Source organism: Numenius arquata, chromosome 6 (assembly GCF_964106895.1).
Source record: "Numenius arquata chromosome 6, bNumArq3.hap1.1, whole genome shotgun sequence".
NCBI lineage: Eukaryota > Metazoa > Chordata > Aves > Charadriiformes > Scolopacidae > Numenius > Numenius arquata.
This window is the reverse complement of record NC_133581.1, coordinates 14,514,443-14,538,655: the sequence shown is the minus strand read 5'-3', so window position 1 is coordinate 14,538,655 and position 24,213 is coordinate 14,514,443. Positions and strand designations below refer to the sequence as shown.

The following is a 24,213-nucleotide window of genomic DNA, read 5'->3' as shown; positions in this document are numbered from 1 at the left end:
GGGATAAACTAATATTAGCAAAAGCACTTTCTGCCATTACAGCCTATACCAGTCCTATGAACAAAACAAGTTTTCTTGGCATGAGCACAATTTTGCAGGTGTAACTGCTGTTTATGTGAAGGTTTTGTAATCCCACTGTAGGCCTGCCACATAGTCATTTGTTAAGTCAATGAGATTTTTGCTCCTATCTGCTAAGCCTGTTTCAAATAAGAGACTTAAGTTGTTTAATTCCAAGTATTGCACCCTGTGCTGGCTGTTTGATCATTAAAGATGATCACCGGGACAAAGAAAAGCCACATGGGGAAAAAAAGTGAACTTTACATAGAAAAATAAAGTACAAACTGACATCTGCATGACAGGCAGGTGGTTGGTTGGGTTTCCCTTCATCACAACAGTTTTCCTTGCTCTCCAAGTCTCAAACTAAATCCTGTCAGGTGCAGGGGGAAGATGGCTGTCTATTTGAATGGAGTGGGAGCACACACTCAGTAGATTCACCAACAAAGCATCTACTAAAGACTACAAGCGGAAGCCAAGAAAGCTCACTCTCACTGTTATATCCAGTGGCCTCGACATTATCAAAGTCCCCATTGATAGAGCCAGGAATGATATAGAGAAAACAAAAAGTTCCTCCCTGAACACCTCATGAGAAAAATGTGTAAGCATGAGGTGCTGGAGGAGGAAAAGCATTAAATAAGAGCCAACACAGATTAATTGGTATGTGCAATGAATATGTGTAATAAACAAAAACTGCACTAGTAAATCACTGTCATTTTGTGGTCATCAGATGTGGTGTTTACAGGCATCACAGTGGATGAATTCTCAAACAGGAGCTTGAGGGAAAAGCTAAGCTTTAGTAACCAGGATTTTCCTGTAAAGGATGGATTGGGGTAAAAACACAAAGATACTGGTGAGAAGAGCAGATAATCAACTATGGCATAACATGCAGAGCAGACACAAGGGTAGACAAAGTAATAATATAATAAGCCAGTATGCATCACAGGGACTCCAAAAATAAGATGACATAGAGCAATAGCTGCTGCTGCACTATTTTGAAAGTACTTGAGAACAAACAAAGGTATGGTGGCCAAGAAAAGAATAAAAAGGGCTATATAAGAACTCTACAAAAGCAAGCAGAAAAAAAAAACACAACCCAACAAAACAAACACCCCAAAGTCTTGAAAGTCTATGTATAAAAACTTACAAGACCAAGTCATTCTGGTCCTTTGTCCTTGTACACGAACCTTCTGTCTCATCCAAACTACTATTTCAAATGTATGGCATCTTTAGAACAAGCCTCAGTTGAATCATGTTAAATTATAAGGCTCTGCATGCATTCACACTTGAAGCAGGTTGGGAGGGGTTTTTGGAGGGTGTTAGTTTTCTGTTGAAGACAAATTTAAGATGTGTTACAGTATGACAGTCTAATTACAGACTGCGATTTCAATTTCATTTACTTCTGTTGCATCTTGTGATGGTTTAACATTTCCTGGAGAAACAATTACAGGACAGTACTAAGAAATACAATTTACTGTCTCCAATCTGCATGAGTATGCAGAAGTGATTCCACCCAACTCCACATTTCATTTTGACCTAGCCGTGCTCACTTTACACTATAAATACCAGAGAGAAGTGTCTTTATACATTTTATATAGATACTGTATATTATTCATATAGTAACTTGTATGGATTTGCTACCTTAGCCAGAAGTAATGTCCTAAATAAATAAATCACACGGCAGTACTAATAGCTATCACATTTGAAACAGTAGTGTCTGGAGACAAATCGAGACTGGGGTTTTATCTTCTAGATACTCTGTGTGTACAGACTTGCAAACAATCCGCTGGCCAAAAGGTCCATATTCTAAATAAAGGTCCAAAAGGGGTGAAAAGGATTTAATACATGGGCTGAGTGAACTGTGATGACAGTGTATGTTGTGGTAGTTACTCTGACCTTGATCATAGACCCTATGATGAGACAACATGTAAGAAAGAAGCACTGGCTAGCTTTCAAAAATCTTCAAGGCAAGATATGGAGGAGGAGGAATAATAATGGAAATGATCTCACCTGCCTTCTGTTTTCCTCTGTGTAGCTGAACGTATTGGCTGCAATAGATTTAGTATCTGTCATTGTCCAGAAGAGGAAATAATGCTTGCAACCATTTCACTCATTGCTTTAAAAAGACCGGTTTTTCCACAACTACAACATGCCGTTTATCCACTGATGCATTTCCTCAGTTTTCTGTACTACCAGTAAGTCTGAACTAGGTACACTGGATATACTTGACAGCAAAACATACAAGGGAAGGTGCTCAGTCCTTGCCAATACTCATGGACAAAGAGCATATCAATATGTCAGCAAACCCACCTGAAGCAATGAAGCTATTCTTTGTAATGAGTAACAGAAGCAGAAACTGGCCCACAGCAAGCAATTTGAAGATGGCATCTATTATATAGTCAACTTTAAGGCAACTTTTTTCTCATCTATTAAGAACCTTCTGAGACTGGTTTCCTAAGGAAAATAAGATTATGAAATTGAACTGTGTCAGCTGAGTATCCCACGAATAACTCATGAGTCCATTTGTCACTGTTAGCCTGATTTGACAGATACGCACCCTTTCAAAGTCATGATCTTCCTGAAGGTTTTCAGAAGGTACACATTTAGGTAGCAAACACGGCCCTTAGCAATGCCTTCATTGGGAGATAAGACTCCAGCATGATCCCCAGCCCCTATTAGACATCAGAATCCACACAGGAAAGAGACTGTATGAATGGCACTGCTGCAGGAAAAGCTCTAAATTGGTGCCCATATAAATCAGACATCAGGTGATACAATCATCATCTCTCTCTCTCACTTGGTATCAGCCTTCAATAGTTCTGCTTCTCACATAAATGCCATTTTTTGAAGTCTGTAATTCCCATATCAAATGACTCTCCTTTCTTTAAAAGCAATGCTTCTTAAAAATACATCCTCAGAGAGCCCTCACAAAGTCAGAGGCAGAGATAAGATGTCAATCAGACTGAGCAGTTTTTGAAGGAGGTAAGTAATGAAGAAGAATCGGAGACTGGGAAGCAGTTAAAGAAAATGACATTCTGGGGTAAACTTCCCATGTTTTAATTACACAGAAGCAAAGTCTGTATTACTGTGTAATCAAATTTTTGTTTGTTGTAGAGTACCCACCTGTTATACATATGAAAATACATAGCCTGTCTTATTTCTAATCAAACTGTCTTCTCAGAGCACCACCCAACCGGTAGACGTATGACTATCTTCCCTGCAGAACTGCATGCAGCAGCGCAATGGGATGAGTGGCAGCCCTTGCGCCATCAGACGAGAACGTGCACAAATAATGATGATTAGATGGTGGGCCTGCTTTTAAAATGGCTTACCGCTCTACTGGTAATTTTTTTTCCACCAACTTAAGACTGCAGCCAAGTATAACTAAAAAATGATTGCCGTCCTCAGCCACTAACAATCTGTAAAGTTTCTGGCTGTTTTAGCCATCAATCTCATTCAGCTGACTGATGGAGGATGCAGATGAAGGACACGGAATCCAATTCAACAAAATCAGCTGCTTCTCTCACAAAATTCCCCAGCTTTGGGAATAAGCTCAGCTAACAGCTCTCCTCTCAAGCTAATAATGTCAGATGGTTTCCCAACGAGGTACAAAGAAATGAAGAGACACTTCTCTGCCTCCACCCTCTGGCCAAATCTGGATCACTTAAAGACCATGCCCCATGGTGCATTTTCAGACCAAGCTATTCCTTTTTCCAGCTGCCCTGCACACTCAGTCTTCCAGATGTTATAAACATTTGCATAGTTCTTACAAGACATACCTGTGCTACTGAAGTTGAAGTGCAAGGAAGGAAAATTATGCTAAGAATAAGGGATTTCTTATTTTCATTACTTCCCCTCCTTCTTTCCAATTACATTCAAGTAAGAAAGATTGCTGGCAGTATCACTAGTGCACCAGGCCAGCAGTACTCATTAGTGCAGAGCTTCCCAAACTGTGGTCCATGAAGCATCAACAGCGGCAAAGCCAGAGCAAGAGACCCACAGTTGGTCCCTGGAATCAGATTAAATAGATTCATGGGTTTTTTTCCACACTGATCCTAGTGCATTCACTAGTGGTACCTGCCACTTCCTTGGCTCTGTGTTTCCGTATGTTTCAGATTCACACTTTGTTTCTCAGAAGCCAAGATACATCATTGTCAAAGCTGTATCAGTTGGGAATTTTGTATGGACCAAATGCCAAAACAAAGCAGGAGGCCGAGTGCCTTGCCTCATCTCTGTAGGCAGGAAGGTGGAAAGCAGAGCTCCAGCTGCTCATCCCAGCCATCGTACGTCCAGCAGATGGCAACTCCCAAGTTTTCAAGCTGCAAGAGAATATTCCCCTGGGTCTTTGAGAGAATTAGAGTCTTCACATACCATTTTGAAGACTTCTTTATAGTGCATACAACTTCAGTATGTTTTAACAATGGAAAGGAGACACATGCGTAGAGATGACTAATGGTAAGTTTGATAAATAATAATACTATTTCTTTGCCTCCTTTCTTTTTGTGGCTGTTTCCTCTCTGTATCTTGTTGTATAACAACAGCCTTTTGCCAACTCTATGTTTTACTGAATTTCAATATTGGTGAAAGCATTACCTGAAGAGTCTATATCCGTTCTTTGAAATAGCAAATCACTGCCAATCTAATTAGTTTTCTCTAGCACAGGGTCTCTTAATGAAAGCAAGAGCCACTGGAAAAAAAAGTACAGTTCTGTGCATTTCCTTTTTTGAGTCTTGGAGGTTTGGGAGTTAGAAGTTAAAGGAAGTGGGAATACTGGCATAAGCCAAGGGGGATTAAGGAGATGATATTTTTCTTTCTATAGCACTCTCAGCCCTTAGAATATATCCTATCTTTTTTTAACAACAACAAAAAAAAAAAAAAAAAAAGAGAATGCAAGCGAAGTCTTGGATTAGAAGCACAGAAAGAAAATAGTTCATTTTACTGACTGTGATAAAGAAACACTGCATGTTTGGAGGACAGAATGTGGAAAACAAATGTTCTTCCCTGGGTATTTCACCATAGAATACAGTATTTCATTATGAAATAAAAATACTCTGCTTTGCGATCATCTGAGGTGATCTTCAGTCTCTAGGGTTCAGCAATTCAGCAAAAGAAAATCGAAGTCCATAAAAATGAATGAAGTCAGTCAAGTATTATATATCAGGTGACAGAAGTTATTTTGGGAGCTTACAAACCAGTGCAGTGATACAATGATGGCTCCTCTGCATCTGGCAATATTCCAGCAAATGGCCTCTGAATGGCAATTCCCATTAGAGCGGCAGCACTGCTGTCTAATACTGTTTTATCTGTGTTTCAGTACTTTAATACCCAAGAGTTGCAAATGCACCAAGAGAAATTTGTGCAGGGCTCCTCATGGAGAAAAGAGCTATTCTAGGACCATCAGATTTTATTCTCTACATTAATAGCTGCTGGTCTGCTGTACCAATTGACTGATTCAGCACCAACACTGACAAGGTACCTCAGCCTCTGACACTTGTGAGGAAGCTTTGTGTTTCTTTCAACCATCAGAAAGGGGAGGAGAAATTTGCTCTGTTTTCACAGTTATATGACAGCTTTTAAAAATTTTACAGCACAAGTACAGCACCTAATCCAATAAAGCTTGCCAGGAACATTTAAAATCAAGGTCTCCGAGATTTTGTTTCCTATAAATTCGCTAGACTTATAAGAAAAGGGTCTTCAGAAATGTAGCACCAATCCCACTGGAGTTGCACAGGGTTGAGAAATATTTTTCTGCTCCACTATGGAAAAGACAGCTGAAAGTACTGGGAAATAGGCTGTGGGTATGCACAAAAAGGACCGGAGTTGATGAACACAACAGGAAGAAGAAAATGAAAATATGATTTCTGAAGGAAACCAAAGCATTTCTTCAAAACAGAATAAAAAGAAGGAACAACCTATAATAGGCATTTAATTCATTTAATACAATGACTGCTCTCTACACATGGAAATAACTGCAGGTTTTATTTGGAGGTCAAAGCAGAAAGAAAAAAAACAATTCCTCTTTCCACTTACTATTGTCTGTCACTAACCAACTACCTACAGAAGGGTGGAGGGGAAAGGTGGAGACAGCAAAACTTCCATGAGCATGTATGCAAAGACAAATCCTGACTTCTTGCAGAGACGCTTCTCCTTTAATTTCACAAAATAAAACACAACAAATAACTGACAACTTGAAAAACAAAACGGCATAATCATCAACCTGTAATCATTCCAAGATTTTTGATCACTAGAAATGAAAATTTCTTTTTGCTTTTACTAAAGATAGGTCAGCTTAAGCCAGTACTTCTTAAAATCATCTCTTTTTAGTTACTTTCTCCACTATGAGAAGGAGAAGAGCTGCATCTATTATAACTACATGCTGTGCAAACCTCATTTGGACATGATCATCATCAATCACTCCTGCTGTGCAGGTAGCATGTGGAAGGGAAACAAAACAGAAATTGTGCTGCAGTATTTGACACCACCCACTTCCCTGCTTGTATGCTTTAGTTCAGGAAGAGCCCAGTTGGCATATGGTTATTCTCTCTTTTTGGGACCCCTCTCTTTCCTCTCCCTCCAAGCATTTGAGAATAGCTTTCGTGGTTTCAGAGGAAAGACAAAAGCCTTTCCTTCTCTCTCAAAGGATTAAGGCTTTCCTACTGAAAAGCATGCCAAAGACATATTATGTGCCATCTTCCCTTTATAAGTAAATACACGTTACTCGCAGCAATACCTCTTCTTATCATATCCATATGCTTCAGTGGAAGATGAATATTGTAAAAGGAATCAGAATGCAGTGAGTATCCTTTGTGGCAGTGCCATGCATAGTCCCAAAAAGAGCTATTAATTCCAGCATCCTACTGCATTTCTGTAGTACAGACTTCAACTAGGTGTCATTGCTATAATCTTGACGAGGGATGGTCAGTAGAGACACAAAGCTTACAAGAGCAACAAAGATAGTGTTTGTCTTTTTCAGAAAGGACTGGAGTAAGCTGCAACAAATATTAGACAATATTTAGGAACACAGAAGCAACCAGAGTCAGACTTGAAAGACAGACTACAGTCTTACCAACAATCTTTCTACCAGTTTATCTGGGGTACATAAAGAACACCCTCCTTGTGTTTCATAGCTCTGATTAGTACCATGCCAATTGAGTGGACTTGTACTAGTTTATCACATCCTGACTCCTTGGTATGACTCAGGTCAGCAGAAGTTGCCTACACTTTGTGTTTTCTGATGCACCAGCACTGCAGCATGCCAGGTTTTAAACAGCTGTACAGCAGCGCACACTAGAGAACAGCTCTTTCCATCTTACTCAGAGCCCTCCATGTACCTCTGACAATTCATGAGAGCACAGACAATCAGTAACACAGACATGGCAACATCCAACTGCAAACGCACACCCCCTCCTTAAGTGACACCAGGACAGAATTGGTGTCAACTCACAATACCCGCTATTTCCCTCAGCATGTTAATAAGCCACTCTGGAAGAGCGAGGCATTTAAAGGCACCTCCCGAGGACCTTGCAACAGACCCTCCCACATATGAACGTGGACAGGAGACTTTGAACTAGAAACCACCTCCTCCCCTCCCCTAGCAATCACGCTACTCTCTTTTTTACAGGACAAACAGCATTTGTAACGTGAACCCCCCACTGAGCTTCTTTAGTCTCCATATACAGCCTGTGCTCCATTTCATGGCAGTGAAATGCCCAACCACCCTGCTGTTGACAGCCAGTTCATTTATTAGAAAGATGATGTGAAGATGCACACCCATATGTTGCATCACAGTGTCCTGCTGTCACACGCATGCCTTGTAGTGATTTGATAAGCTCTTGCCACAGAGTAGCAGTCCCAGAAGAAGTGAGGAAGGCTCTGGTCTCCCTCCACTCTTCAGAGACATGACTTGAGGGAGAATGGCAACCCATCACTGACTGGGACAGAGAACGATGACCTGGAGATTCCTGATACAGGCTTTAATGTTGTGATGTACCGAGAGTCCATCCACGATACAGCAATGGATGTAAGCATGTACTCAACTGTAAAATCATGAATGGCCTCACTGATTTCTCTAAGACTATATATGAGTTTTGAGGCAAGCACACATGAGAATGAAAGATCAGGGCAACAAAAGGAGTGTATGGCTCTCACTGGAACGAAGTGATGAAGGCATTCATGCAACTGGCCTCTATAAACACATTCTGTTGTCTTGTATCATGGTTTTGAAACACAGCTAAAGGCCAGGAAATGAGAAGGTGAAAGAAACCCCCAGGAGGCTGTCCACACAAAGTAATGAGGCCACAGAAAGGGGAGCCTAGACGTCACTTAGTTCAACTTCCAAGTTTAAACTTCTAAGTTCAAAAGCAGCAACAAGTTCACCTTCCATCTTAGTAAGCAGACACAAATGCAACTGTCTCACAGGTCAAACATGTACTCACCCAGAAGAGGAGGTTGAAGACAAACATTAGGTACTTGATACACTGCAGGCAGTTGTGAGCCATGCTGCACCTCTTCAGTTCTAGGAGAAAAATAAACGAGAGATCCAGGTAAAAGACAACGTACTTGTTTCCCTTGGGGGACGTGTACTTAGCCTTGGTGGCCTTAGGGCCTGGGTTGGTGTGAAATCCAAAAAAAGAGTTGCTGGCAGTCCCAAACTGGCCACCATACATGCTGCTGTAGCGACGAAAGGTGCCATTTGGGAAACTGTAATCCTTGCTGTCCAGGGAAGGGCTCCTGTGATAGGTCGACTCATCGGTGCTAGACCTGCGCATGGTGGCTTCAGCTTGTCCCGTCGCAACTGCTGCTGTGACAATCGTCGGATGTCAATGGTGCAGGTGAAAGGTTTGTGATTTTCTTTCCTCCTCCTTGCTATGAATCCCCTATTGCTTTGCACCAGCTGTTCTTTTGTCTGCCATCCTGCCAAAGAGTTACGCGTGCTGTATGGCAGCAAAGTTGGCGAACTGTAGTCTGCTTAGCCAGGAGTTAGGGAGCAGTGTGTTTCCACATGAGAAAGACTTCTGCACAAGTAAACATTCCCTCTGGTGTCACAATCGTCCCTCCCGGCCCACCCCACTACCAGAGAAGAAAAAGAGAGAGAGAGATATACTGTACCCAAAGCAATGAATTTAAAAAAAAGGAAGCATGATCTCGCTTGGATCGCAAATGCCATATAAAATCCCAGCTCCACATGCCACACACAGCAAGAGAGTGCCGCTGCACAAGACTCGAGGGCGAGAGCAGGAATTATCCAAAAGGCAAGCAGCTCCCGTGGCCCTTTCCTCTTCGCCTCATTGCTCTGCCCCGAGACGCTCGGCTCACTTTAAGGATCCCCGTACCCCCTTCATGCGGAGGCAGCCTGTGGCAAACCAGCCGCACGGCTCCATTCACAGCGCGGCCGCCACTCCTCCGAGGCTCCGCGCCAATCGCGCTCCCCGCCCGCCCGCATCGCCGCGCCCCGGTCCGGCCCCGCGCCTCCCGCCCAGCCAGGAGCCGGGGCCGCCTCGCCCAGCGCACCCCTGCCCGCCCCCGGCCTGCCGCAGCCCCGCCGACACCCCCACCACCGCCTGTGCTCTAACAAACCTCCCCTCGGTTTCGGGAAGCGGCGGCAGCCCCGGCCTGGAGCAGATCTCGGGCCCGGCTCTGCCCGCCCGCGGTCCCGTCACACACAGACACACACCCCCCGCCGCGCTCCGAAACTCTTAGCAGCGAGTAACCGCACGGAGAGGGAGCCTGGCGTGCGGCTGGCTTAAAAAGGGCTGCCCGGATACACGGGCAGCGCTGCCCAAAGAAACGGGAATAAGTAACTGTTGTAAAAATGTCTTGCGCGTAAGCGTTTGGGATGCTCTGGGGGGAGCGGGGTCAGAGCAGGCCGTGCTTCCCTTGCCGGAAGGCTTGTTTGTTCCGCTGCAGACGCATCACCGGGATTTTCATCATTTAGTCGGTCCCACAAAAGCATCACTCAGCAAAACGCATGGCCAGCTCATTTGCTTCTCTAGCAGCCTATCTCCCCCTGTCAGGTTAACTCTGATTGGCATCATACTCCATACACTGGGGAGCTCTTCCCTAAAATCTACCTACTCCCCTAGGCACTAGAGAGTTGAAAATCTGCCACACAACTTTTTCAGAAATGAGAAATCTGACCGAACCTGTGGTAATTACATATTAACACTCAGGAAAGCAGGAGTCATTTACCATCTTGGCCCTGAATTCCCAGTGCAGGTAAATCACTTCATCTCCATGTGTGCCACCTCCTTACCTGTAAAATGGGATGACCTGTCTCTGCCTTATGATTTTTACTGTAAGCTCCTGGAGCTAAGTGAGGAGATGGCTGGCTAATATTTTTTTTAAAAGCCTTGCCCCAGCTGAGAATTAATCATGATGAAAACAGGTTTCTTGCATGAAGCGTCTTGCCAGTCTCAGCACAAATGAACACAGGCACTAATTAATTAAAGAACAAATTAGTAAAAGTAAAATGAGCTGGTTTTGCACATAGCCTGAGCAGTTCACCCTTGCAAACTACCCTCTAATTCTGTTAATTTACAAACTGCAAAGCTAGAGTCTAATTATTTCCCTTCGTTTCCTCTGCAAACTATAAATACACTGGGCATACCTGGTGCAACCTTTAGAGAGAAAGAACTTTAGCACAGAACACAGGGGTAATAACTCCTGTGCCATCTGTTTCAACAACTTTGGATGACTTACAACTTTTCCACTTTTTAATTTCCCTGCTTCTAACAACAGAGATACTTCATAGCCACGATAGAGCTCACTCTTCTGCTCTCCCTCCCTCCCTTTTCTGCACAGTATAAACTCTGTCCCCAGAAAGGAGTCCTCCTTTCTAGGACATAAAGATGGCCCCATGCAAACAGATCCATTCTCGGTCTCAGTTTCCAATACACCATTTATTTTTCCTATGGCACCAAACAGTTGTGCCACCAATCTTCCTCCTTGTCTATATAGTTACTCAACCAGTTTGGCCATGGAAATCCAAAGGGGATTCAAATGTTATCCATGTCCCATGTCAATATACAGAAATGCCTGTGCACAAAGCTCCACATCAAATGGTAAAAAGAAAAACGGAGTACAGCTCTGTACACAGATTATGCTGAAACAGTGTCAAGTCAGATAATCGTTATTTAACAAGGGTGCCCACGGTATCGAAAGCACATAACAGAGGCCAATTTGGTATACTTACTGTAAACTAGACATCTGAAGGCTCAAAAGCAACTCACTGCTAGCTAGATAAGAAAAGGGGCAGAAATCACTTGATTTCACCTTTCCTTAAGGCAAGAAATCATGAATTCCCAAGAGAATTCAGTCCTTAATATGGGTGGAATAATTTACAAAGCCAAGATCTGAGGTAGAAGCGAGAGTTTCTAAATGCTGCTTTTAAATAAAAAACAGTAAATATTGACACACAGTGGGTATATTTCAGATAGATGCAGAAAAATGCATGAGGAAGGCAGAGGTCCCACACGACACTTACAATAAAGGGTATTCCTCCTTTCACCACCATCCCCTAGTGCACCTCATTGAAATGACACCTTTCCAAAGCCACTTCAGTGTAAAATTCAGCTCTCAAATCATCGCTGTTCTTCTTTCTCATGCCAATATTAACAGCTAATTAGAAACAGAGTCATTAGGGATACAGACATTATACAGCTCCGGAATAATTCTTTTATTAAATCTTCCATGCTAGGAAACCCACTTAGAGTCACTTGCCTAAATGGGAAATCTTTGAGACAGCTACATTGTACCAGCAGCCTAACTGTGGCCTGGATGATGTGCTTGGATGGAGTAAGACCCTGCATGGGAACTGGGGAAAAGCAACAAAAGGAGAAGGGCTGATGTACTCTACTTTTGCCCAGCCCTGGTGGAAACTGGATGAAAGGGGCAGGGATGTGCTAGGACCCATAGCAACATTTAAGCTGTTATAATAAAGTAGTACTTACGTGAACCAAGAAGAATAAGCCTTGGAAGCACTGCATCGCTGGGCCATTATGTCCACAAGGGTGACACAAGGGGCAGATGAATTACAGCTTCCACAAAACTTTTTGTTAATGACTGATCACCTCTGTTCCCCTCAGCTTTCCATCTACTTTTTCTCTCCCCAGCTGCATCTCTATATTCCCATCCTGTAGCCAATTCATATTGATTCCCCTACACAAGAAATCAAGCGCTGTGCAGTCTCGCCAGCAGAGGTTCAATCTGTATTGATTCTGGTGGCACGCTACCATTTAGGTTGTGACAACTCTGTCCCTGCCGCTTTGAGTGGAGAGCCTAAACCCTGGCCTTGAAAGAGGAGAGGCAGCACTCCAGCAAAGTCAGATGAGCTCCAGGCAAGAGACAGAAACTGTAAAATGTTTGTGCATCAGCAGTAGATCTGTTAACTGCGTTACCCCTTCTCCCTCCGAGGCGTCAGCTATCACCTGAAGACACTCCTGTTCAGCTGCCCTCGCTTCCCACCTGCCACCGCACCACCCTGCACTTGCAGTCGCCACAGGCCCCGCACCATGCTTTTATCTCCCTTGGCCAAATCTACTCCCTGTCTCCTTGTTTGTTCTCGTTGCTGTGACTGGCACTCTCAGCCCCCACTCCACCACCTTGCAGGGCAGGTGGCCATTACCCGTGAGTGGGCTGGTCATGGCCTCACTCCCCTTTACAGGCTTTAGTGGCTGCAGTGAGTCGCAGCTGGGGCTGAGGCCAAGCAGTGCTGCTGGGCCCTGATCCCTGTGACAGTGACACCGCCGTTGCCAAGGCCTGAGCAAGCTTTGTGTGTGTGCTCTGAGCTCAAGTGATGGTCAATGTGGCAAAACGTTCTACTGAGGATCCCTAAAGAACCTGCCTGTCCCCATAGTTTAGGTGGGAGCCCAAACTGGGCCTCCTTGACCTCCTGCTCGCCTTTGGCTCCTCCTTCAGTGCACTGTGTTTTTCCAGACCCAGCTGCTTCTTTCCCTGTTCCACTTCCCCTCCTCATGCCTCACTGTGTGTGACACCTCTGGACCCAAAGGAACCATCCATTGAACCCAACAGGCCTTCTAATATCACTTTGGATCGGGCCTTCCTTTTATCCATTTTGAATACTGCTTTCTCTTCTTGCTCCATGATCACAAAACACCAGCCCCTTCAGGTCACACAAAATGCAGCGACTAACGCACCTCCTCATTAATTTAGTCTCATTAGTCCTTTAATGGTTGCACTGACTTTCCCTCTAAAAATGCCTCCTGTTACTGTATTCAAAACTCTGCTTACCTGCTCCATCCTTCTAATGAAATAACCCACTTTGCATTAACCTCAATAGTGTGTGTGTAAACATCTCATAAAAACTGTTAAGAAGTGATCCACAAAATAAAATAAATTTTAAAAAGTCCTACTGGAAGCTATTACTGAAATATACTGTATAAATACATGGTACTATGTGACAACTGCTCCTGTTTTGCAACAGGGGTGCGTGCAAAGGCACGTACATGAGAGATGATAGTCTTTACCAATAGTTTCAGCGAACAAAATGTCTAAGATTAAATATTACTGCAAGAACGGGAGCTTTTTGTGGGTTATTAACTTGCGCCACAGCATTACAATCACCTACAGGTGATCAATTGATAAATACACTCCAAATGGTTAACTTTTTAATTTCATGTACATAGAGAGATCACCACATAAAAGCATTATGAAAACTGTTTGGCACTGCCTGTGCCCTCCTTCAGCAATGTGCCCAGCGAACAGTCCCTTCTGTATCCCCCAGTGCACTCTTTGCAGCTAGGTTTTGGTTACATTTGATTCAGAGATGCGGGCTATGTAAAAAAAAAACGTACCTCTTCTGAGGACTAAGAGAAACATTACCTCCTCTGACTGGAGGGTGAATCCAAGTTCAGGGCCAGGCTGGCTGTTTTGGCTTAGGAGGAAAAAAACCCTTGTGATGGAGTCTTTGATTTGTTTGCTTTTCTATATTAATTTTGCATGAATATAAATGACTAAAAGCACAAGGCAAAGGGAGCGAGAACATGATTTTTAACCTGTAGCCTCATGCTACCGTAGGTCTGCAGTCTCTGCTCAGCCCTGGCCAGTACTGTTTAATATCTTCATCAATGACATAGACCGTGGGATTGAGCACACCCTCAGCAAGTTTGCAGATGACACCAAACTGAGCGGCACTGTTGACACGCCTGAGGGACGAGATGCCATCCAGAGCAACCTGGACAAGCTTGAGAAGTGGGCCCATATGAAACTCTGGAGGTTCAACAAGGCCAAGTGCAAAGTCCTGCACCTGGGTTGGTGCAATCCCTGGTATCAATACAGGCTGGGGGACAAAGGGATTGATAACAGCCCTGCCAAGAAGGACTTGGGGGTACTGGTGGATGAACAATTGGACAGGAGCCAGCAATGTGCGCTTGCAGCCCAGAAGGCCAACCATAGCTTGGGCTGCATCAAAAGAGGCATGGCCAGCCGGCCGAGGGAGGCGATTCTGCCCCTGTTCTCTGCTCTGGTGGGACCCTGTCTGGAGTACCTCGTCCAGTTCTGGAGTCTTCAGCACAGGGAAGACATGGATGTGTAAGATCAGGTCCAGAGGAGGGCCATAAAAATGATCAGAAGGATGAAACACCTCTCCTGTGAGGACAGACTGAGAGAGTTGGGATTGTTTAGCCTGGAAAAGAGAAGGTTCCAGGGAGACCTTATTGCAGCCTTGCAGTAATTGAAGGGGGCTTATGAGAAAGATGGGGACAGACATTTTAGCAGAGCCTGCAGGACAAGGGGTAATGGTTTTAAGCTAAAAGAAGGTAGATTCAGACTAGATATAAGAAAGAAATTGTTCATGACAAGGGTGGTGAAACACTGGAAGAGGCTACCCAGAGAGGCGTACATGCCCCATGCCCCATCCCTGGAAAAGTTCAAGGTCAGGTTGGACAGAACTCTAAACAACCTGCTCTAGCTGAAGACATCCCTGCTCATTGCAGGTGTGTTTAACTAGATGACCTTTCAAGGTCCCTTCCAACCCAAACCATTCTATGATTGAACATGACTGGGAGATCTAGGCGTTGAGCCAGTTGTACAATTACCCCTCTGCATCTCCATCCACAGGGTAAGCAATGGAGAAATGTGATGGCAGTGTCCCTGCATGTCAACCCCCTTTCTGACAGCCCAGACAGAGCAAAGAAGCAGCAGCCAAAGAGTTTCCTCCCTAAATCCTGCTCTCTCCTAAAAATTCTTATGGTGTAAAGAGCCTGTGCTGTCATGTGTCGCCAAAGGCTTTAAGAGAGGTGCAAGTGGGTCAGACTTGGAGCCATAAAGCCAGTTCCTGAACCATAAGCAAGAAATGCCAAAGGAGCCCCATAAGAAACAGGTAAATCAAACAAACATCAGTCCTACTCTGGGCAGCAGGTCCTCCGGCTCAAGGAGTATTACCATGGGGCTGTAAGCTGAGGATCTCCCAACAACCTTTTATTATAGAAAGAAATACCAATATTTTTTTAACAAGTCAAGCAGAGAACAGCATGTTTCACTGAAACCTCAAACTTATTGCATACATAAGAAGATCCCATGCCTTCCCTATTATTACCAGGTTCCTTGCTCGTTCGTTAGCAATTTAAGTATCTGTAAAAGGTTATATTTGCTGGAAAGTGGTTAAGCCCTGAACTGCATGGACAGGAGAAAGTCAGGTGTTCTAGAGATTTCCTCAGCTAATATAAAGATCTTCTAATATTCACAGTTGTACCTGCAACTCTTTTAAAGATTTACTGATGCCTCCAACAAAACTTTGAAAAAATAAGGTAGTCAGAAGCAATTTCATTTATATATCAGACTTCAGGGTGGGTTCTTTTTTTCATTTTCTTTATTTTTTTTCCTTTATAAATAAGAAATTTGCATGAAAAAAAAGGATCTTCAATACTTAATAGTTCATCTCCTTCTGCTCACATGCCACCTGAAGTCATGATCTTTAGTTTATGGCATAATTAGTTGCTATGGAAATAACATAATCATAGACATAGAGAAAATATTTTGGGTATGATTTGCAATATTCCTTATTTAAGCCTGTGCAGAAGTTACTTTTGCAGAAACCTCACTGCGTTTTATGTGCTCTCATCTGCATAACAGTTTTCATCACCTCTGTCCGTGCATTCTAAGACTAGAAGCATAGAATTGTGATGGTTAGGAGAGACCTTTAGATCATCAAGTCTAACTGTTAACCTAGCACTGCCAAGTTACCTCTAAACCATGTCCCTCAGCACTACATCTATACATCTTTTAAATACCTCCGGAGATGGTGAATCAACCACTTCCCTGGGCAGCCTGCTGCAATGCATGATAACACTTTCCTAATATCCAGTCTAAACTTCCCCCAGCACAACTTGAGGCCATTTCCTCTTGTCCTATCACCTACTACTTGGGAAAAGAGACCAACACCCACCTCACTACAACCTGCTTTCAGGTAATTGTAGGGAGCAATAAGGTCTCCCCTCAGCCTCCTTTTCTCCAAGCTAAACAATCCCAGTTCCTTCAGCTGCTCCCCATAACACTTGTTCTCTAGACCCCTCACCAGCTTTGTTGTTCTTCTTTAGACACGCTCCAGCACCTCAATGTCACTCTTGCAGTGAGAGACCCAAAACTGAACACAGTATTCAGACACACTGGTATTGGTACATGCACTGCTCGCACTGAAGGCATTTCCTGCACCCATATTTGAGCATCTACATGTTCAAGCAGTGATATGAGTGTACATGCATGTGAAGAGCTGGTGCCAAGTCAGACTAAACAAAAAAAATCTCTTTAAAATATTACTTGGGATTGGGCCCCAAAACCCTGTGAACAACAGAGCTCCCTTGCCATTCGTGCTTCCTGGGCTTTTGTCATCCTATTCTTTGCCAATGTTTTCTTTTGTCCAATAATAAAAATTTTAAGTTATGAGATTCCCTGTTTCCCCAGCAAATTCTGTATATTTAAATCCTGGACAGAGGGGATTATTGCTGCAGGAAAAAGACAAGCAGTGCCAGTCACTGAACTCCTGGAGAAGCAGAAGCCCTGTTCCTCTGCCAACGCCCTCAGCAATAAAGAATGAAAGAACAGAAATAAAGAATTCACCTGATACCTCATACAAGATGAGTTGTGGCCCAAAGAAAATCTTTGTCAAGACCTGTCTTTGCAGTGTCAGCAGGTCTTACCGGCATGAATGCAATTTATGTGCTAGTTTTCTTAAAATCAGGTTATTTTCTCTAACCTGAGAAATCAGCTGACATTCAAAGAAATGCCACTTCAAACACACACGTGGTACTCCGGATCTTTCTGTCAAGTATAAAGCAATCAATCAGACGTGAACATCTTTAAACTACACAGTTCTGACGGTTTGTGAAAGCAGGTATTTTAAAGCAGAAGCAAACAAAACAAAACAATGACTTAGAAAAATTCAAAGATTCATTAATGTTCCCTAACTAGTGTCTGCCTTTTAACTTCTTCACAGATTTTTTTCCTTGAATATTCAAAATGGATTCTCCTCTTATCTTGCATCCTCAAAAACAGGGCTAGGGTTTTGCAAGCAGATGAGCGTGAAGCCAAGTTCATATAACTGCATTTCAGCTCCATTTACAAAGCAACGACGGCTCAGCAACGTTCACCGACCTCACGGGGATCCGAGCGCTCAGCACTTTTGAGAATCAGGTCACAGAGAGCCCATTTCAGCAAGGTATTCACCTACAGTTTTCACTGCACTGAGATATTCATGTACTTAAATAGTAAGCACACACTTAAATGCTTTCGTGAGTGGGACTGTACATAAGCAGGAGAAACGCGGTGTTTAAAAGGCTGCAGATCAAGCTGGACTCTGTATAGAGCTGCTGTAGTGGAAAGAATTGCTCTGTGAGCACGCATCTTTGAGGCTGCTGCTTCACAGTCTACCTGTGGAGCTGACTGGAAGGTGCCTTCAGCCAAAACAAGCAAAGTTAGTTCAGGTGGTTTGAAATGGGGTAAGGAGCCCTCCTACCAGCAACTCAGTCAATAGGTGTGAGCAAGCACGACAAGACCCCGGGATGGGCTGGAGAAGTGACCTCTGCTGCTGCACTGCTGGGTCAGTGTCTTTCTCTTGATAGCCAAAAGACCTCAATTTGTTCTTAGCTCCCTTAGGCTCCTTCCAAAATCCTAGCTTAAAGGTAAATATACTTCTTTTTCCAAAAACGGACCGAAAATGAAACCCCTATGGGAGCAATAGATGTCCTTTTCATCTTGAAAGATAACTTCTTGGAATAAGCAAACGGACATTATTTTTTACGACATGTAAGTTCTGTAACACTAACTCAGTGCACTTCTTACAATCCAAGCTGTGCTGGAGAGAGCTTAAAATTAAAACTGAAGTATTAAAGAGTCTGCAGCAAATTTAAGAGTATTTGAAAGGGAATAAAAAACAAAAACTCTAGGTGGTGATTAAATATTGATATTAAAATGGAACGGACCTGTACATGGAAAATGTAACTGGCCATATATATTGTTACATATTATCAGATATTGTTCTTTTTCCTGATGTTGTAAGGAATCACAGGGCTTATATCGTCCCACATAGTAAAAGTAAACAGCAATGGATATCTTATCCCTGACATCTCTGTAAGCATTCACGCAAAAAGAGAGGAGCTTCTGCTATAAAAAATTATCTGGTTAGGAGCACAAGCTTTGGCTTTGTGCTTTGCCATTCTGAGCACTCATAACAGTGAAGAGTCAGAGTGCTACCAGCAGACATATTTTCAAATACGTATTTTTGAACAGATAATACATGCAGGTAAACAATTTAAAATTACAGCCTAGGATTTACACTCCTAAAAGATATATTAGTGAGTGTACCACTGATAATGCTTGAAACAAAAACGCTCTTTTGGAAGAAAAAGTGTCATCTGCACTGGAAACCATATATCTGTATTTACGTGTTCACATCACCACAATCTGGCTCTTTTTATATTTCACTATCAAAATCTGTAAATAAGCTCATTTTCCTAAGGAAGGGTACATCTACAGAGAAGGAAGAGGCACTTTTATTTTAAGGCAGTACAGGTGTGATACCCTTTTTGCAAAACATACCTAAACTCAGTTACCAAAGATAATACAGAGGCCCTAACTCAGCAAATTCGAGTTGTCTAAAAGGAAGGAAGAAAAAAAGAGAAACTCATCCCTATTTATTAAGATGCTTAACACCATTAAACTGTAAATGTGGGGCTTTGTTTGTATAGAAATAAGGACATAACAAAACTTTAATGATAAAGAATCAAAGATAATCAGTGCCTGAATTTAGATGCTCTTATTGAAAAGGTACTTCCAAAGTATCTGTTAAGTCTTTAAAGTCATCACCCACTTTGCACACTGGCTAAGATTCTGGATTTAATCAAAACCAATTTCGTGTCTAAATTTCACCTGTTTGTGCTCAGTGTTTCCTATTGGTTCACACTAGGCTTTCAGATATTCCTACTCTGTAAGAAACATTTGGCACAGGACCTTTGCAAAATTTAATCCTCCTAAATCTAAGCCCTAGCATATATTAAACTGCTAAAAATGCAAGGTCAACCTCTTTTGCGGCCTGACTCCAAACAGTTTGTTTACTGTGTTATATTTATGGGGATTTTTATGAAGGCAGATTTATATACTAAAAAATGATTTCTGCACCAGATCAAAAAGCCAACTGAAAAGCTATTAGAAGCATTTCCACCAAAAAAAAGAGGATATCTATTCTGTGATCGTTTTCAGAGAAGGCAGGGGATGAACCAGCCCTCCTGATTTTTGTATTCTGCATTTTTGCCCTTAGACAGGGTTTCTTATTTGATGGGAAAGGAGGGCCTCCTTAGAAGCATCTTTATTTTACGCATATTTCCAGGTATCTGAAGACCATATTAAGTTTCTGCATAGCTCTGGTAATGCTAATGACATTTCTCTCAAATAATGCATAATTATGAGCCTATAAAACTTTAATTAAGATGCTTTATAGCCTTTTATAAGTGTCTCCCAAAACTATGCTGTAGGGTAAACTGTACTTTTAATTTCTATTTGTTATGTTTACACTGTGCAAAGAGATTCATTACAGTAAAAGCTAGTTATTCTTTCTTAGAAGAGTACACAAATTCCTTGGTCAAAGTCTGTCTGGATAAAGTAAACAAATAGTCATTTTTGTTTGCTTTCATTTTGCTTGGAAATAGAAAATCTAAACAAACTGTAACACAACTCTACCAATTCCTATAGGGGTCAGACACTACATAAAGCCAAAACTGTGCCTCTGCTGCTTTGCACATGCTAAGAATCAAGATGCTGAATGCATCTGCAAGAGCAAAAAGTGAAAAAACCCAGAAGATAAATACACTCACTGCCTGGCTCAAACAGCATACCATGTTTGGAGCCTGATCCAAAACACACTGAAATCACTGCAAGGTGCTGTTCCAATCTCAACACCGCAAGGGAATGTGACTGCTCATTAGGCCAGGCAAATCTTGGAGCAAGCTTCTGTCCCCATTGATCCCTGGACACTGTTATGAGCAGGACTGCTATGAATTGGTCATATGCAGATGACCAATACGCATTAAATTTTTTTTTAATGTAAGACCAAGAGGCAGGAGGGTTGAATCCAGGACTCCTTTCACCACTGTGGAGTTGGATTTCTTTATTGAGCTGTTTAAGACAGGGTAGGTATGCTAAGTATGATGGGACAGATGTAACAGGGCATTAAAGCTCCAAGAACTGGGAGCACTGAGGAGAAGAGCTGACATCCTCACCAGAGCATGTGAGGGCTCCCTGCTGGCCTGCCAGCTCTGTGGGTCAGACAAATGGTCCCAAAGGCATTTTGGACGCTTGTTCCTTCAGCCAGGTCTGAGACCCTGTCCTATAGTGCAATATGCAGCACTTTTCTTGCCTCACAAAATAACCACGGGAAGAATTTAAACAGAAACACACCCCTTTCAGACAGATTTTTAAAAATGCAACCCAAAAGAAACCAATAAACATCAGCTTGTCAATAAACAACTGAAACCAGAAAATCACAAACTCTAGCAGCGTGAAACTCCCCTGGCTTGGCACAGAGAGGGCACACATTCTCCACTCCTACACTCCTTGCGAAATGAGCAGGACTCACACTGCTGCAGTACGCTGCATCCGGCAGGCTGATGGCAGCTATTAGCCCCATTATGAGTCCTGGCATAATCCTGGCCAGGCCTTAGCTGCTCCTCCAACAACAACCTCTGCTAGAAAGGGAACCAAGCCAAAGTTGGCTTTGGCAAGACAGAGGTGAAAATCTGATTTTCCTTCACGGAGTAAGTTACAGATCATGCAAACTCGTGCCTCGTGCAGCTGGAAGCTGACTGCTTCAGATGAGAGGAATTTATCATTATTATTTTAGTATGCGAGCAGCTCACTGATTGCAGCTTGACAACTTGAGTTAATTAGTTGATGAAGGGTCTGCTGCACACTGGCTGGCTCCACATGCGTGGACGATGACACAATCAGCAGAATGAAATCCATACTTAAAAGGTCTTTGGTCTGTTTAATCCTAAACTACAAATCACAAAATCCACATAACAAAACCTGCAGATCAGAGGAATTACACAAGAGGTTCCCCTTTCCCTGGCCCTTGGGACAGTCTGGTCTCTGCTGCTTATTGAAGCTTATAAACAGACAAACTTGACTTCAAAAGCATCCTCTTTTCTTCCTGGAGTCCCAGTGGTTCCCAATAATAAGATAACTGGTTTGAGCTCAACCTGGCAACGTTCCCTTATGGCTGCTTTCCCCAGCAGAGAAATACCAACTTGCACGTTTTCCTCTGCTCTCATCAAACAGCAGGTAGGATTTACCCACTTCGTCAAAGAGATTAAGTCAAGATCATCTGGCCCCACCTATCAGCTAACGTAGAGAGCTCACATGCTATTTGCACCCAAGTTTTCAAAATGTTAAGGTTTTTACTAGACAGTCAGCTAAAATAGTATGTGAGGCCATAACGTCCCAAGCTCCTGAGAAGTGGTGGAGAAGCACAAATGGCACAGAAAACTGGCTGGGGATTGATCTACATGGGGCTATAGCCACTGAAAGCCACTAAGCAGTGAGGGACCCGGGGAATCACACTGCCCATTGGGAACAAGAACAGGCCATTGCTGGTAGACCAGGAGCCTTCTATCAGTGGAAGCTACTACAGAAATTCAGCCAGCCCTCTGACAGACTCCTGTAATTATACAGCATAGCTGTAAATCTCTCTGTGGCCCTAGATCTTAGCACAAAGAAAAGCATTTTTTTCCTCTACCTTTCATATCCACATTTTGCACTTTCCATGCCACAGCCTGCTTCTGTCTTCCTTTTTACTTATCACCAAGGAAGATGAACTGCACTTCTAGGTGCTCTCTTAAAAAAAATCAAAAGTAGAAAAGGAAACTCCAAGAGTCACTGGGCATGTCTGAAATGCGGTCAATCAGAGGTTGCTGGAGAGCAATCAAGAGAAAGGACGTCTCTTCCTTTAGAAAAAGGTGATGAAATTTCAAGACAAACAGCTCTTGTCACCAGAAGTGATGACCAGAATATAGAGCTCACAGTCATCTCACCTGGGCCTGCTGAATCCTGAAAGGGGCTCCTGAAGGGGAGAAACACACAGCTATAGGACCAGGAGCCAGTATTTAGTAAGTAAGACATATGCATGACAAACAGAAATGGCTGGGTTCAGAAGCCACTACAGGGCTTTACTAGGTTAATTCTGGCATGTTTTAATTTTGTTTTATCCACACAAGGACTCTGTTGATGGAGTCTCCATTCCTCTAACAGAAACATTTCAGTCCTGGACCCCTGCTTGTCTACACTTCTTGAAGTATGTCATAAAAGCAGATTAAGACTTTTTTGTGAGTGTAATAGGACTATTTCTTCCCAGTTTGAGAGCAGCTCAAAGGAATTGGCATCAACAACTTTGCCATGATTTAAGCTTATTTTTTGACCATGCTGAGCTCTGACAGAAGAGAGGCTCCAGTTAGAGCCATGCTTCATTCTGCCTCCACTAGGACGCTATTGAAAACCTTGGGATGAATAAGGACAGCACAGGTGCTGCACACTGAGTTTAAAAGAAAAACATTCTGCTGCAATAATGTTTGAGCATTTAGGGGACCTCAAAGATGATTTTTTGTTATTACTCTCTAAACAAAATAACACCTTCCATGTTGACATTAATTTCTGTAACATGGCTTTAAAAACAAAACAACCCCAAAATTCAATAGACTGCACTCAGGATGGCAATGCCTCAAAATTAGAAGCAGCATGTTGGCATTTTTCCCAGAAAAAAAAAATATATATACGTTGTGTGTAAGGCACTTTTTATTTTTCACAAGATCAATGAAGCTCTGGGGCTTATTCCCACCACACTCAGCCAGAGGCAGGGACAGACTGGTCTTTGCAGTGCACAAAAACTTAGGCACAAGGAGTTTGTTTACCTGAACAACTGTGTCTGTGCCTCAGAAGCAGTGAGCAGCATGGCTCTCTCAAATCCATGATGCTGAAGCCTTATCTTTCCTATCTGACACAGAGACCTTGATTTGAGGGCTGCTTGTTCTCATGCCAGTGCTTCCAGGACAGACTTATTAAACTATAATAAGCAAGCTCCTAACAGCAGGTTGAGGAGACTAAGAGTCCCCTTGGTCATCCCCAGCCAGTTGTGACCAAAGCCCTGCACTAGCAGCAAGGTTAGCTAGGGATTTTGGTGGGATCAGGTTACAGAAGCTCCTAATCTTACATCCTCCACCAAACCTACAGCGATGATGTCTGCAGCTCTGTTTGAACCAGCAAGAAGTGTGAGGCAATTCTTGCAGTAACAGGGCAGAAGATATGCAATTTCACACATACCCTTACGCACTCTTGAAGAGGCATCTGAATGCTGTCCAAAAATTAATTACATGGCATGACAAGCTCTGACAATTAGCTAACTAGACTGCTTGATGGCTAGGATTTTAAATAAGGATCTTTCAAGGGGGAAACTCTGGAACAGGCAGGCAGTGCTACTGTCATAACAGTCTGAGCTGTCACGAAAGCATCGCACCAAGGAGACAGCCCTACGGGCTTCACAACTGTGACTGCAAAGGAAAGAAAAGATCCTGGGGGAAAGGACCTATTTAACTGCACCTGCACCTCACATCCATCATCAGGACATCCCCCTTTGCAAGAGGGATGGAACAGAGGAGGACTTGG

General features: G+C 43.0%; 1 protein-coding gene across 2 annotated transcripts in view; it reads right to left on the bottom strand.

Annotated features, from left to right (window-relative positions):
* Nucleotides 1-24,213, bottom strand: part of TSPAN4 (tetraspanin 4) — a 394,074-nt gene that overhangs the window by 201,081 nt on the left and 168,780 nt on the right. For both annotated transcript variants that reach the window (XM_074148890.1, XM_074148891.1), the window contains one exon: nt 8,490-8,569. In XM_074148890.1, coding sequence (XP_074004991.1) covers nt 8,490-8,569 — 80 coding nt within the window. The remainder of the gene's footprint in view (nt 1-8,489; nt 8,570-24,213) is intronic.